Here is a 14072-nt window from a genome sequence, read left to right on the forward strand (position 1 = left end):
ATCAGCAGATGGCAGCTTCCAGTTTTCTGCATTATTAGTCTTGGACAACATCGCGAATCGCATCGGCCACCTCCACAGGTAGAGGAAACATTGTTGTACGTGCTTTCGTCGACTTTCAGACATGACAAGACTAATTATATTTCATCTGATATAGCGTCCACAGGCCCCGCTACTTGGAGAAACTAAAGTTAAAAATGAAAACTATACGCAAGACGGACAACCGTAAATCCTTTCAATGTTACAACCATGAAAGGCATGCGTTTCAGGCTTCGCTCAGACACCCAAGTTGATGGGGGTGCAGCCTAGGGCAACAAGGCCGTTCTGTGCCGGTCAGTCCCGATAATTCTCGCAGATACGGGCAATACTCACATAGTTGTTTCCCGTGCAGCAGGCGGGCTGGTTAGCACACTGGGTAGTGCCAAGGCCAACTACCGTAATGGGGTTGCAAGTGAGGCCACTTTGGTATGTATATCAGCATAATTTGAACCAGACAAAAATTATATCTTACACTTGGGCAGTAACACTTCCAATCGGGATATTGAGCAGGCCCAGGAGGGTCTGAATCGGCGAGGACGTGGGCTAGCATTTGTTAATAAGTTAGTGTTCCAGGAGAAAATGTTCTGGACTCACACTCTGGACAGACTTGCAGCACTCAAGGGTGCCGGTGTTGCAACTTCCTCCAGTGACGGTAGTAGCTGGAAGTGCACTGACCATGGCTGCCATGGAAAGAGCGAGGAGGGTGAAGATACGGGCGAACATTGTATGTTGGTGAGATGTACGACTGCTGGTGGTGTTTGAATGTTTAATTTGTTGAAGGTAACGACTGACTCCTGGTCCATTTTATACCTTCCAGTATCGCTTGTTCGCTCCGTTGAGGAAATAAAAATATCTTGACCCAACGGTTGACCGACTGAACGGTTGGACCGCCCTGAAGAGAATGACGGGGACCTAGTATTCTATTTTTCTCAACCGCAGACTATCATGACCGTTGGTGCTGTGTTCTTTTGAGGTTAGCTAAAGGGTCACAATGGACACAGAACTCATGCAACTGACATCCATCTTGTCTATTCATTGCTTGCGGTTTTTCTTTCGGGGCTACCTACATATGAACAATACACAGCGCTTCGACAGAGCTAAAGTTTCTCAATGTCGTTAATGTGCGCTTGGCGTTGAACTAAGGTATGTATAGATGTCGTGACCACCATCCTGAAGTCATACTACTTTTGCTTTTGGAAAGAATAGACTCGAGAGCCTCGATATGTCGTAGAAATTGGCAGGACACCGGACCGGGTGGTGAGAACTTGCGGCAATATCCGAGCTGAAGCCTTCGGTGGCGTGTTGCGTCCAATCTCAATCTCAGCCCCGAGCATAATATTCGCATCTCTTTGCGGTTTACTGTATGAATGGTATGACTTACAGTTTTATCTGTAGTTTTTGTTGACTCTGTTGTGTCACAGATGGCAATAAGGAGAGTGGTCCGCTGCCCCAATTGTGACGCCGCCACTCCCAAAAAGCCGCGGTTCACCGATGCGCCGTCTCCATTTCGTGACTTGATTGCTGTCAACGGTGCCGCATGTGGTTCTCAACTTGACCATTACCTCCAAGGGGTACGCGCCGATATTTCTGCTCAGGACGAAACGATCGGGCGTATTGAGATCGCTCTCAGGGAGGCCCAAGACGAAAGGAACCATCTTCAGAGGATTGCGGACAGCCACATTGGGCTCATGTCAGCTTTCCGCAGATTTCCCCCTGAGATCCTCGCCCAGGTTTTCCAGTCGGCAGTCGCATCTCCACCTGACGAACAACCTAAGGGTATATTCCAAGTTTTTCAGGGTCTTTGGAGGATTGGATCAGTCTGCCGACTTTGGAGATCCACAGTGCTATCGAATCCATCTTTATGGGCCTGCTTTACCATTGGGTTCGGTAGTAGAGACACCGTGTCTTTGTTGGAGACAGTGCTGGTCCGATCTCGCGAGGCCGGAATGACCGTCGCGATTCGAGGAAGCGTATGGCACTCCCACGAGAATTATACCCTAAAACGTGTGCTTGGTACAAGTCATCGATGGAAGCGCGTATGGATCGAAGTCTGCAGTGCAGATGCAGGTTATTATGAACAAATCCGTGGCCGACTTCCGCTACTGGAGCAGCTGTCTCTGTCTGCAGCATATAACAGGTTTCCGGGGGAGGACTTCCGCGCTTTTGAGAACGCTCCTCGATTGAGGAAAGTAGCTCTAGGGCTGGGCATATCGCCTGCATGCCATCGGTTGGTCCTTCCTTGGTCACAGATTACCAGTCTTTATATGCGTCATTCCGTTGAGACTTCTGATGTTCGCGCAGTTCTCTCCATGACTCCGAACCTAAGATCTCTATCCTTTCAACATAGCTATGGCCATGTCAATGACTGGGAGCCAAAAAGCAAGGAAGACACCGTCACCTGCGTATCTTTACAGAGTATCACAGTCCATGATACAGGATTTTTTCAAACGGTTACGTTTCCTGTAGCGGAAGAAATCAATCTGGCAACTTACGAGGAGCTTGATGGTCTGGAAGGTGAACGGTCATGGGTGGATATCTTCCATGATTTCCTGGACCGTTCTGGCTCTCCAGTAAAGAAACTGAAACTATATATTAGGGAAATTTCCCCCAATTACGAAAGGATGCTTTACAACGCCTTCAGACTCACGCACCTGGACATTACAGTGTCATCTTTGGCCGCAGCGGGAATGCTATTCCGGGTGCTGGTTTTGACTGGGGATAAGACTAATGTCCTTCCTCAGCTCCAGTGTATGAAAGCGAAGGCAGTTGAGGTTACGAAACCCGATACATTTGTGGAAGAAATTAACCTCGGGGAGAACATCGTCGATATGCTTGTATCGAGATATCACCTGCCCAGTTCATCTCTAGCCGAGATAGAGTCAGCTTACATCAACCTACCGCGCCTTCCGACGCTTTTCTGGACCCATGTTCGAGCTCGGGTGAGGGGCAACCCCAGGTTGCAAAGCCTTATTTCGACTACCAGTGAAAACGGCCGTGAGTCTTGGCATTGCATCAGTATTAAACTAAATTCTCATTTCTCGAATGATTAGGTGTTGTAATTTGTATGGGGAGAGCTACTGAATCCATCATGTAAAAAAAAACTGACCAGAACAGATATGGGACGGCCCGGATATTTTTCTTCGTCATACTCCGCAGACAAGTAGTGATACCTCTCATGAGGCTGCCCGTTGCTGGCTTGATGGATCTCATGAAACATGAGTTGTAGCCCCTTCAGCCGATGTTTACATTTCTCTTGTCTATCTTTTGCCCCCGTGTTCCAGGTCCATTTCCGCCTATTAGTAACTTGACGTCCGATGTATTTTTTGTCTCCTCTGCGTAGGACCTGTCGCTGTAGATCCACGTATCAACCTTCAGATATATTTTAAGATATTTTTCTGGAGGGTATTGGGCAAACAAAAAAGTATGAAGAATACGTAATTTGGAATCGATACCATCCGACGTGTTGTTCCTTCGGACATTGCCGTATTCTTCCATCAACCACCAACAGCAGACCAGCCAACAAGCCTTTTCAGTATTGTACGCTCTCCAAATGGTATTTACTCGAAATTTGCCTATGATCCTGGGCTGACGAGCTTTTTACTATTTCAGCCAAAAACGCAAGCGTGCTGTGTCAAATGCAGGTTTGACGTTACGACACCAGTAACACGGTTCACCGACGCGCCATCTCCATTTCGCACCCTAATTTCCACCAACGGAGTGGCATCTGCGTCTGATGATGACCTCCTTAGTAACTACCTCCAAGGAGTCGAGGCGGACATCTCCGCCCAGGACGATATCATCCGGCACATCGAAGCTGCCCTGAAGAAAGCACAGGACGAAAGAAACCGTCTCCGGGGAATTTTCGACCGCCACGCAGCACTCAGATCTCCCTTCCGTAGATTCCCCCCAGAGGTCCTCACGGAGATCTTCCACTGGGCAATCGCTGTTCCTCCCCGTCGACCCCCCAAAGACCTAAGAGAACTCATTGCCAATCTTTCCAGGATTGGCGCAGTCTGTCGCTTATGGAGGGCCGCAGTGTTATCAAGTCCATCCCTTTGGGCTAATCTTAGTTTCTCATGCATTGGAAACAAAGACTTGATGCCCTTGTTACAAACCGTGCTGGATCGTTCACGCGAGGCCAGTTTGCGCATCGGATGGCATTCTATGCTTGATGTGACTGAAGAGGAGGAACGCGTCTGTCTTGAGCGCGTACTTAGCACAAGTCAACGATGGACACATGCATGGATTGAGCTCTCCGAGAGCAACGAGGACATCTATGCACAGATTCGGGGTCGGCTTCCCAAGCTTGAGCGGTTGGAGCTCTTCGGTGATTATTTGGGCGATGAGGCAGGGAACAGTTCAATTTTTAGCGCCTTCGAGGATGCCCCTCAATTACGAACGCTTGCTCTGGGTCATGGTACGCTGTTTGTTCAGGAATTGGCACTTCCTTGGACCCAAATAACCAGCCTCTATATCGAAAGTGTCATTGAACTTGATAATCTCGGCCTTATGCTCTCCATGACTCGCAATCTCCAATTCCTAAACTTGACCCACCCACAAACCGATGGCTGCACCGATCGCTGGGAACCAGGAAACTTGGAAGACATCGTCACATGTCCATCTTTGCGGCGTGTCCACACCTGGGATGCAGCGTTGCTCCGAGCTTTCACCTTTCCCTCCCTCGAAAAACTTGCCGTCGAAGCTTTGGGGGAGCTTGACTGTCTAGCGGAAGATCATAAGAGTGCGGAAGATATCTTTCACGATTTCTTGGACCGCTCCGGTTCCCCCATAAAAAAGCTGGAACTTGGACTCATCACCAACCACTTCGATTTCCGAAGGATGTTCGATAAAGCGTTTCGGCTCACACATTTGGACATCGTGCTACCCTGTCCGAGTACAGCAGAACAGTTCTTCCGGGCCTTGGTCTTGACGGGAGGTCATGATGTCCTTCCTGAGCTGCAGTCTTTGAAAGCAGACTATGTTGCCAAAGCTTATGGCAGAAGAAGGGACATTTCATTGGACGCTATTGTTGATATGATTGTATCTCGACGCTACGTTCCCAGCACCGCTGTGGCTGAGATACGGTCAGTTCACATCACATCCCCAAGGTTCTCAACAATCAACCGAATGTCATTCCGATCCCGCTTGAGGAACTTCCCAGACTTGTCCGACATCATTTTGACTAGACATGAAAAAGATAGTGAGTCTGATTATCAGGGTTGTGATCTAATGACTCCTTACGCTCGTTTTTAGGGTCTTTAATTTGTATGGTCCGACCCTCTGGCTGAGACTCATTGGGCGATTGGCATTGTACGCCACGGGCTGCTTTCTCATTTTGATGCTCTCTCCATGCAGCGGCTAATTTCTCCCGAGTAATTCTTAGCCGTTGACAGAGCCGGTGCATAATATCATCATGCCATCCGATCGACATGCTCTTTCCTCTCCTTCTGCCTGCTGTTTGGGATATATCAAGTGTGTCAGAGCTATGCGAAGGACTAGGGTCATCCCTTGTATACGCTAATCATCAATCGACGACTTCCTGGCTATATGAACGCCGTTGTTCATAACTTCATATCGGAGTTCGAAGCCTGAACGAAAAGTGTATCAACGAGACGCACATGGTAAAAACATGTTCACGATGGCCTCCCTTGCTGGATGCGTGTTGTAACCAGCGTTGAAGAAAAACAGACATTAATTTGATGTGCAACGATGTGAATGGAAGATACATGATGATTCGCTGTGCGGCGAGAGTCCCGGCATTGTCCGAAATTTTCGTTACGCCCCATCAACGCTTGTTTATTAACAACCACGGCCTCGAACCGCCGTTCTTTCTGTCACTTCGCATATTATTCTCGGGTGTCTGGAGTATTACCTTCTTGTTAGCTGTTTGCGGTCTTTGCTAACCCGCCCTGTATCGATGAAGACACTGACATTCTCTAATTTCTATCAATGGCGGTGCTGGTGCCAATCTCGTGTGCTGGTGGTCACTTGATGTATTGAATCCACGCTGAAGAAGCATCGGCGAAAGAAACTCCGCCGTTTGCCTGTTTTCCGGTTATCATAAACGCCAAATCATGCGGAGATGACTTGCCTTCAAGTGTGTCTTGCTAGCAAGAGTACCGTTTCTCGCCAATTGGCATCTAAGCCAGAATATCTCCAGTCCTCCTCGAAATCGTTGTCGATTGTAAGATGCGTCCTTCGCTCGTGAATATTCCACCTTAAAACTTTGTCTTCCAGGTTCTTCGTTCTGTTGATGCTCATCGCTCTTTGTACTTGCCTGGTTTAACTAAGCCTGCAATACGTTGGTTTACATCAGACAATCTTACCTTCTTGAACGTACTCCCAAGCTCATCAACGGCGTAGAAAACATTGGCTGTTCCCTTGATAGGGACCGTTTGCCAGTGCGACGACTACTACTACTACTACTTAAGGACTACCAAATTCGCTCACCCTTATCGAGTAGTGAAAATGACCAGAAGGTCTTGGAATCGTCGCAACTGTCCCAGCAATTTTTTTCCTTTCATCAATCTTTGGATGAATCGGTACAGACGCCTTGCCGAAGATGAAGTGCACATCTCGCGTATCTTTCTGTTCACACTTTTCGAGCACCTTGGCAATCAACTTTTTTTGGAATCACGCACGTGTATGACGCACTTATGATGTCATGGGGCGTTTAGCTCGCGGCGACGTCATCGGTCAATCCAAGCCTTCGACGTTCACTCCCTCTACCTCTGTCACAATGGAGGGACTACCCATCGACATGTCGCATCCAATGGTGCGAGAATATCTCTCCCTCGTCAGGTCAGTAGGAGAGGAAAACGTATTGAAGGCCGTTGTTTGACTTGACTTCCCAGGCTTCAAGTTCTAACACCACTCTCACTGTTGATCAATATCGCCACTGTAATAGTGTGCTCAGTCGTCGTCGATCCTTCTATAGGCACGTATTTGCACAGAAATAGTGCAGTGTCCACCTCGGCTGACGCTCTGGTGCAGGAAAAATATCCAAGCTGTATCTTACAGTCATCTCACCAACACCAGCTGCGATAGCGGTGTACGTCATCGCGATATTTGCAGCTCAGATTGGGTATTGCGTACTCCTCGTACTCGCTGGGAAACCACAGACGAAAAAGACTTTGATCAAAGGCTCCGGATTCTCTCTTGTTTTGTCTAATTGGGTCATGGCATTGTGGGCCATAGCATGGGTACGTCTAACGATTTTATTTGTACAGTATATCCTCAACTTAATTTTTCGACAGATTCTTAAATGGTTTTTAGTGTCGACAATCCTTCAGGGCATCCTTCTACTACTGTTGCTGTATTCCAACGTTGTTCTTCTGATCTACCATCCACCCACGGCTAAACGCCCATTCGACACGATGCTCATTCATGCGCCGATGCGATTCTTTCTCGTTCTACAAATTGGGTTGATGTTTCCCCTTAGTCTGTTGTAAGTAGTATGTTACGTGCCTGCCATATATACTAACCTTTCCAGCGTAACGCTGGGGCTCGTACAAACTCCGACTGCGCCAGGACCCCCGATCGACCCCAACGCGTACCAATGGGCCGGGTTTGGAGTAGTTTTTGGAACAAACGTTCTAGGCTTCTTGGTTGTCGTGCTTCGCCGCGACATAGTGTGGTGTGTCGCAGCAACGTGGATATGCATTAGTATCTGGTCTTTACGACCTAAACCCGCACCTGTTTATGTGAGCCATGGCATATTTTTCTAGCTTTGTCTGTCCTCATGACGTTGCCAAGATAACTGCCATCTTGTTCACGGCATTTCACCCTCTTGGACTCGTAGCTTCTATGATCTATTCTCAGGTCTACAAGCCTTCCCGAATTTCACTGCCGGGCGACGAACACCCTGGGCTACATCCCAACAGGAGCGGCGGCAATCAAAGTCGCCGGGAAGATCGAGCAGCACGAGAAGTTGACGAGGAGGCGGTTTGGGGCTAGATTTCCAATTTCAACGGTCGGTCTACAACATGGTCGGTGTATATTCGTTTACGGTAGTGCTAATTTAATTACCGGCTCATGTTACAAAACGCCCTCAGTCCAGCAGACCCCGGAGACCATATAATAATGCACCCATGCATGATGCCCCTTCTCGGCTCGACATCACGTGATGTTCTTGATCCGGATTCCGAACCTAGACCGCGTTGCCTCCGTTGTTCACCTTCCAACGAGTCTTTTTGTGTCTTGAGGCTGTTAGCTACTTTCTACCTACCTATGTGCCCTTCTGACCGTGGACCGGCTACTGCTCAGTTCTGATAACCACCATGCTCCGCCCAGTGCCACCGCCAGATTTTGTTCACCTCATTTTGGTGCCTCAAGAACATCCATTTTACTTAGAAATCCCTAGGCAAATCGCGACAACAGTCTGCCTGTACCCTTTAAAATATCTCCGGTACATCGGCTGGTGTGTTCTGGGCGTTGTTGGGAACCTGGTGGATGAGAATGGCAATGCGGTAAAACTGAATGGCGAATTGGTTGATCGAGCAGTCTATCAGTACAACATACCCGGTGGAAACACCCTTGCTCACGCCGTTGATATTGAGGTCATCAGAACACAAACTCATGATACTGCATCAGAAACTACGAGCACCCGCGAAGACTTTTGTGAAAGGCTTCTTCAGCGGGATCACTGTTGTGTATGGACGGGTGTTAGTTTCGGGGAAGGGATGCATATTATTCCTTTCAGACGAGGCAGCAGTGCATGTCTATCTATTCTCTTCTTTCCATTCCAACTGACTTTGCTACAGTGGCTACAACTCATTGTCAGAAACCGACCTCACGAAGAAGACCTCAGCTCGCTCCTCAACATAAACGACATTCGTAATGGTTTTTTTGTCAATCCACTTATTCATACTATATTTGACCGTCGATATCTTGTCGTACTCGTGGTTTGTCTTTTCGTCTTTGTTTCCTTCTTGACATTTCTCATTCATGACAGACACCGAATCCTATCCTGCAACCCTCAGACATCCCCCCTCGCCACCAGCGTGATATAGAGCCCGATGTCAGTTATCCACACCAATCTCGATACACGCTTCAGTGGATTATTGCTCCAGGAAGCGAGTCCAACCTGAATCAAATACCCAACAACGACGATGCCACTTTTGGGAGCCATCGATCTCACAAGCCGGCTGACCTCTTGCTGCATTACACTTACGGGGCTGCTGGTGTGAAACACTGGGGCAAAAATATGAATGTTCTGACCCAGCGTCCTGGCATTTCTAAGCCGCCTAAACCTGCATCGGTGCCGATGGGACCAACAGAAGAGAAACACGATCATGACAACAGCTTCAAGAAGTGGGAGAAGCGGAGAAGAGAAGACGAGGAAGGAGAGGGAGAAGAAGGAACAGCTAAGGAACTAAGGACAAAACGATTGGCCGCAGAAAGGAATGAAGGGAATACTAGTGCAGAGATGGGCATTAAATCAGAGACTTCGGATATCTGGGATGAAGATGATGTTATGTTATTCTTCTGGGGTAACACGAAGGTTGCCCGGGAAAGGCATGCCAGGGAGGAGGAGGAGCGCCGAGAGTACTTTGAGAAATGGAGGTCTGGAGTACCTACTACATATAGTCATAGCAAAGAGGCGCGGTTGCAAAACATCGACTGAAGGACGATTTTCGCAACTCCGACTGCGCTGCAGTATTTTGCAATTCGCCGTTCCTTTCACGTTTTGCTACGATAATCATCTCAAAGACAAGGTCATTATCCTTCAGGCTGATCGCTGTGGGCGGCCTGTTGAAGCTCTTTCTTATTGTCTACACCTTTACGAGTAACCAACCCTTCTTTCGACTTCTTGCCGTTCTTGACGGAAGGAAGGATTAGGGCATTATGTATCACTCCAACGGCTACACAAATTTGTCTCCTTCCACTTCATCTGACTAACTAAGCGACTATCGATCACAAAAGATCGTGATAAGAGGACTCAAGTGACCCGCAGCTTTCCTAACTCTGTGCAGGCCTAAGACCCTAGCTTTCGTTGATGGTTCAGTCCCACCATAATCCGTCTTCAGTAGGATGCGGCTTCGCGGCGTCGACATCCTTGTAAGGAAGTCGGCGTGGAAGTTTCAACACGCGGCTAGCTGGAAGTGATTGAAGACCGCGCCTATCAGTCTACCAGAAGAGCCTGAAGTTCTACGGGGTCTGCCATTTCGTGATTGATATTCATACCGCCTGATCCGTCAAGTGCAAGGATAAATGAGCGTCCTTGTTCGTCGGCATACCGACTATCGGAAGGAAAGTATACGGTAACTTGAAGAAGGCTCGGCAAGACGACAGCTTGAATGTAAACCTAAGAGATTATCGATGACTGTTTAAGAATTGTAATGACTTATGTGGGAAGGTGGAGTGATAGTGGAGTCTGCTATTCTATAAAGTGGAACGTTATTCCTTCGTATGCAGTCCCCCAAAAGTTTATTAGTAAAGATATATCTGAAATGTGATGGCGATAGGCGAGCGATTGAAGCCGCCGCGTGTTTTCAGCATGTTAATGGTTAGCGCTGCGGATCGATGTAGCTAATTGAGGCTTGGTAGAAGCGTAGTAAAAGCGAGGAAGTCTCGATCATACGTACTGGTTGTAAGTTCGACTGAATGTGGTGGAAAAAATAGCATCCGATCAGATTGCTGATTACCATTTTTAGTATAAAATCTGCTTAATTGGACCGCGAGCCGACGGCTGGGGCGCTCCAAGGCTTTTCGTACGAATGACATTGAAAGTAGGCAAAAAACCGCCGTGATACTGATACACTCGATTTAACTCTGCGATGAGTTCAACTTCACGTGCGACAGAAAACTTTACGTAAACAAAGGGAGAGGGATCGGCTTGGACAAAAAAGGTGCAAGAACCGCTGGGGATGTAAGCTTATTCCGAATGTTTTGCACAGATGCTAATGGAACCAAAAAGGCAGTTTGGTAAGTTTTCTGCAGAGAAAGAAAAAACGAAGCCGTAAACGCGTGGTATGGAACCTAACACGAACGGTTGGGACTTTTCACTGCGCAACGGAAGCAAACTTCAAAGGAGCGGCATCTCGGGCCGGCCATAGACTATTTGTAATTGTTAGCTTCTAAAGCTTGCAGGTTCGGAACTGACAAGTGCCTCGGGCTTCTGAATTAGTAAGTCACGCTCTCTTGACTTCTCCCAAGACTTCTCTGTTTGAGTTAATGTCCGTTGCTGTGATCGAGGAGATACTACGACTGAGAGAACCTGCACCCTGACGCTGTATTGATAACTCCTTAAGATCTTTCCTTGGCTTCATTCAATGATTTTCTTGGACTCGAGTCTCGGAGTGACATACCCCCCAAGCGGGATCAGACCGAACTTGCTCTAATTACTTACTAGGCGAACCGAGACTCCAACTTATACTGCTTACAGAACTTTGGTCTCGGATATGTCCCTCTTTGCGGCGTCATCTGAAGCCACCGTCATATCTGGATCCTTCTGTCTCAATCGCTCGATGTAGGTCATGAATTTATTACATCCTTTTTCTTTGATGGGCCTCGTTTTGGCGCTTCTTCGATCTGTTCTACAAACGCAGGACCCGCGATCTGGAATCAAATGTCCTTTTGCGTAGTTTCTAGGGTCCTATCCCGGCTGACGATGATATCATGACCTTATGAGATTGTTCCGGAAAGTCTCCTCTACGAGTATATAAGCTGCGTCGCGCATAATTATATTTTCAGCATCCTCTCTTACGAACCTTTCACGATGGTATACACTCCTCCCACTCCATATGGGCACACGGATACCTCCTCTCCTGCCAAAGTAACCTCTGTTGCCAAGGCATATATCGACTCTCATGGGAGTCACCATGATCATGAATCTCCTCGACACAGTTTTGACTCGGAGCCACGGTCTTCAGTACCAGCGAATCGCCTGGGTCGTATTCGGTGAGTTACTCATACCTTGACTGGCCCATATTTTTCAACTCTTTCTCTTGCTTAGACTGGCTATTCGTGAACCCGCCGCGGAGTTCATTGGAGTCGCCATCCTTGTCATGTTTGGCTCTGGAGCTAGTTGTCAGGCGGTCACCTCCACCAACCCCGGTGTCGCTGATACTCAGCAGGGTGTAAGTAAATGTAACGCTATTGCTACCAAATATTTTCTTATTTGACTGTCTCCAGAGCTACTTTTCTATCGCGTTAGGTTGGGGGTTTGGTGAGTAATGCCAAGCTCTCATGCATTGGGCCAATGTCTGATACCAAAAATTTATAGGCCTTGCTTTGGGCGCGTGGGTTAGCGGAGGAGTTTCTGGAGGCCACATCAATCCTGCGGTAATTATCTTGCATCATCCTTAATCTGACAGATCTCTGAACATGCATGTAGGTCACCCTGGCTATGGCTACGTGGCGCGGGTTCCCATGGAGGAAAGTTCCAGGTGCGCTCCATTCGTGTTTTGCACGGGCGTCATAGTACTGATCGGCATAACAAGGGTACATTTTCGCACAACTCATGGGTGGTATATTCGGTGCCGCGCTGGTTTACGCCAACTATTACCATGCTATCAACATTTACGAAGGCGGGCATTACAGGACACTTGCTACCGCTGGTTTCTTTGGTACCTATGCTGTAAGTCTGACGTTCGATCTCTTGAGTCCAACAACTGAGGAGTACGGTTTCACCAGCTTGATTACGTGCCGAACGCCGCCGCGTTCTTTGACGAATTTTTGGGTTGTTTCATCCTTATGCTCATCATCCTCGCCGCCACCGACAAGCGCAACTCCCCTCCTGCAGGACTTCTTCCGCTTGCTCTGTTCCTCACCCTCTTTGGTTTGGGTGTTTGCTTTGGCATGCAGACAGGTTAGTATCTGCCTTTGACATTGTCTACTTTCGTTACTGACGAATCTTCTCATTAAGGATTTGCTGTTAATCCCGCCCGTGATCTGGGTCCCCGTATTCTGACGGCCATCGCCGGTTGGGGTAAACAAGTGTTCAACTATCGAAAGTACGTCTTTCCCGTAGCATCTTCTTGGTAGTTGCTCATCGTCCTCGTTCTCCAGCCAATACTGGTTATGGGCTGGTGTGTTGGCGCCTATTCTCGGTGCCCAAATCGCTGCGATGCTGTACGACACCTTCGTCTATGACAGTCAGGATAGTCGTATAGACCGGGCATTCATGAGAGTTCCTTCACGATCGACAGACGAAAAAGCTCCTGCCAACATGGTGTAAGCGCTTGAACAGTTGGTTGGTAAAAAATCAGCTGGTATGATTCGATAAAACAACCTTGTTATTTTCCTTCTTGGGTCGTCGTTTACTTCATGTCGCTATGTATGATCACGAAAAAATTTCCGTATCTAAACAGAATTGACATTTGGTCTGATATCTGGACCGGAAATTTTTGACGTCTTTGAATTGTATTCGTGAAGTTCCATCGCGACTAGTATTACCGACGCTGTCTAGAATATTCTAATGGAGGGAATAGTATTGATGCGATGAATCTGTCCTGATGCCGTCGCCGACCTATAATTATAAACGATTTGCTAGTTTTACCTTTGGTGGCGGTAAGCTTTTCTTCGCATTTTCTCCCCTCGTTTCCAGGATGGGGCGCATCCGATTTTACGCAGATCCTGCCCAATCTGTGGCTGGATTCTCTCTCAATCAATCAGACATCATTGTTATGCAGGCGCAGCCCGGTGATACTATGACGATCAAGGAATGTCTGATTCCGAGTCTATGACCCTCCGACGACCGCTATAATTGGCCTAATGGATTGATGGAAACAATCAATTGGTACGCGTACTTCGGTCGGTTGCGTGAACCTTGTCGTGTATTGTACCTCTTTTTTGTATATTGCCATGCCAAATGGTGAGGGGAGATCTCAGTAATAATTGGCTACCAAGTTGAAGTATAGAATGTATGTGTATGTTCCATGGAATTCATGCTCCTGGACTCGAACTTGTGCCTTGATTCTTGGCGAACCTGGATATACAGTGAATGTCTTTGATGTTTCCACACTAAAGATTTCTGGTGGGTATTGTCTTGTCTTGAAACGATACATTTCATGCACAAGAATTGGTCCCGTTCG

The 14072-nt window shown here is 47.7% G+C and overlaps 6 protein-coding genes across 6 annotated transcripts; 5 read left to right on the plus strand and 1 right to left on the minus strand.

Annotated features, from left to right (window-relative positions):
• Positions 1 to 273: 273 nt before the first annotated feature.
• EV420DRAFT_1258334 (hydrophobin-251) lies at positions 274 to 759 on the minus strand (the record flags this gene model as incomplete). Its single annotated transcript, XM_060466883.1, has 4 exons — positions 274 to 321; positions 370 to 457; positions 509 to 579; positions 631 to 759. 4 exons carry the CDS (start codon positions 757 to 759, stop codon positions 274 to 276), a joined length of 336 nt encoding a protein of 111 aa, XP_060338893.1.
• Positions 760 to 1248: 489 nt separating this feature from the next.
• EV420DRAFT_8559 (uncharacterized protein) lies at positions 1249 to 3425 on the plus strand. The gene is made up of 3 exons (XM_060483739.1): positions 1249 to 1406; positions 1458 to 3030; positions 3087 to 3425. The coding sequence occupies exons 1-3, from the start codon at positions 1404 to 1406 to the stop codon at positions 3128 to 3130; spliced, it is 1620 nt and encodes a 539-aa protein (XP_060338894.1). The 5' UTR covers positions 1249 to 1403; the 3' UTR covers positions 3131 to 3425.
• Positions 3426 to 3538: 113 nt separating this feature from the next.
• Positions 3539 to 5692, plus strand: EV420DRAFT_8609 (uncharacterized protein). Its single transcript, XM_060483758.1, has 3 exons — positions 3539 to 3589; positions 3646 to 5236; positions 5290 to 5692. The coding sequence occupies exons 1-3, from the start codon at positions 3587 to 3589 to the stop codon at positions 5322 to 5324; spliced, it is 1629 nt and encodes a 542-aa protein (XP_060338895.1). The 5' UTR covers positions 3539 to 3586; the 3' UTR covers positions 5325 to 5692.
• Positions 5693 to 6775: 1083 nt separating this feature from the next.
• EV420DRAFT_1258609 (uncharacterized protein) lies at positions 6776 to 7992 on the plus strand (the record flags this gene model as incomplete). Its single annotated transcript, XM_060466902.1, has 6 exons — positions 6776 to 6837; positions 6891 to 6994; positions 7030 to 7238; positions 7293 to 7483; positions 7529 to 7739; positions 7792 to 7992. 6 exons carry the CDS (start codon positions 6776 to 6778, stop codon positions 7990 to 7992), a joined length of 978 nt encoding a protein of 325 aa, XP_060338896.1.
• A 99-nt stretch (positions 7993 to 8091) lies between these two features.
• On the plus strand, positions 8092 to 10028 carry EV420DRAFT_8520 (uncharacterized protein). Its single transcript, XM_060483713.1, has 3 exons — positions 8092 to 8750; positions 8799 to 8939; positions 8990 to 10028. Exons 1-3 carry the CDS (start codon positions 8316 to 8318, stop codon positions 9659 to 9661), a joined length of 1248 nt encoding a protein of 415 aa, XP_060338897.1. The 5' UTR covers positions 8092 to 8315; the 3' UTR covers positions 9662 to 10028.
• A 1482-nt stretch (positions 10029 to 11510) lies between these two features.
• Positions 11511 to 13505, plus strand: EV420DRAFT_8623 (aquaporin-like protein). The gene is made up of 9 exons (XM_060483777.1): positions 11511 to 11937; positions 11993 to 12116; positions 12172 to 12205; positions 12263 to 12321; positions 12374 to 12425; positions 12480 to 12616; positions 12673 to 12847; positions 12905 to 12992; positions 13048 to 13505. Exons 1-9 carry the CDS (start codon positions 11756 to 11758, stop codon positions 13214 to 13216), a joined length of 1020 nt encoding a protein of 339 aa, XP_060338898.1. The 5' UTR covers positions 11511 to 11755; the 3' UTR covers positions 13217 to 13505.
• The last annotated feature ends 567 nt before the right edge of the window (positions 13506 to 14072 follow it).

This window comes from Desarmillaria tabescens (assembly GCF_030435595.1).
Source record: "Desarmillaria tabescens strain CCBAS 213 chromosome Unknown EV420scaffold_1, whole genome shotgun sequence".
NCBI classification, from domain to species: Eukaryota; Fungi; Basidiomycota; class Agaricomycetes; order Agaricales; family Physalacriaceae; genus Desarmillaria; species Desarmillaria tabescens.

What these genes read in the sequence shown, in the direction of transcription:
- EV420DRAFT_8559 (XM_060483739.1), top strand. An exon ending in GACTACCAGTGAAAACGGCC is followed by an intron (nt 3,031 to 3,086) that starts GTGAGTCTTGGC and finishes TCGAATGATTAG; the next exon opens with GTGTTGTAATTTGTATGGGG.
- EV420DRAFT_8609 (XM_060483758.1), top strand. An exon ending in GACTAGACATGAAAAAGATA is followed by an intron (nt 5,237 to 5,289) that starts GTGAGTCTGATT and finishes GCTCGTTTTTAG; the next exon opens with GGTCTTTAATTTGTATGGTC.
- EV420DRAFT_8520 (XM_060483713.1), top strand. Translation starts at nt 8,316, where the DNA reads ATGCTCCGCCCAGTGCCACCGCCAGATTTTGTTCACCTCATTTTGGTG. An exon ending in CTTTCAGACGAGGCAGCAGT is followed by an intron (nt 8,751 to 8,798) that starts GCATGTCTATCT and finishes ACTTTGCTACAG; the next exon opens with TGGCTACAACTCATTGTCAG. An exon ending in GATATCTTGTCGTACTCGTG is followed by an intron (nt 8,940 to 8,989) that starts GTTTGTCTTTTC and finishes CATTCATGACAG; the next exon opens with ACACCGAATCCTATCCTGCA.
- EV420DRAFT_8623 (XM_060483777.1), top strand. Translation starts at nt 11,756, where the DNA reads ATGGTATACACTCCTCCCACTCCATATGGGCACACGGATACCTCCTCT. An exon ending in CGCGTTAGGTTGGGGGTTTG is followed by an intron (nt 12,206 to 12,262) that starts GTGAGTAATGCC and finishes AAAAATTTATAG; the next exon opens with GCCTTGCTTTGGGCGCGTGG. An exon ending in TTGCTTTGGCATGCAGACAG is followed by an intron (nt 12,848 to 12,904) that starts GTTAGTATCTGC and finishes CTTCTCATTAAG; the next exon opens with GATTTGCTGTTAATCCCGCC.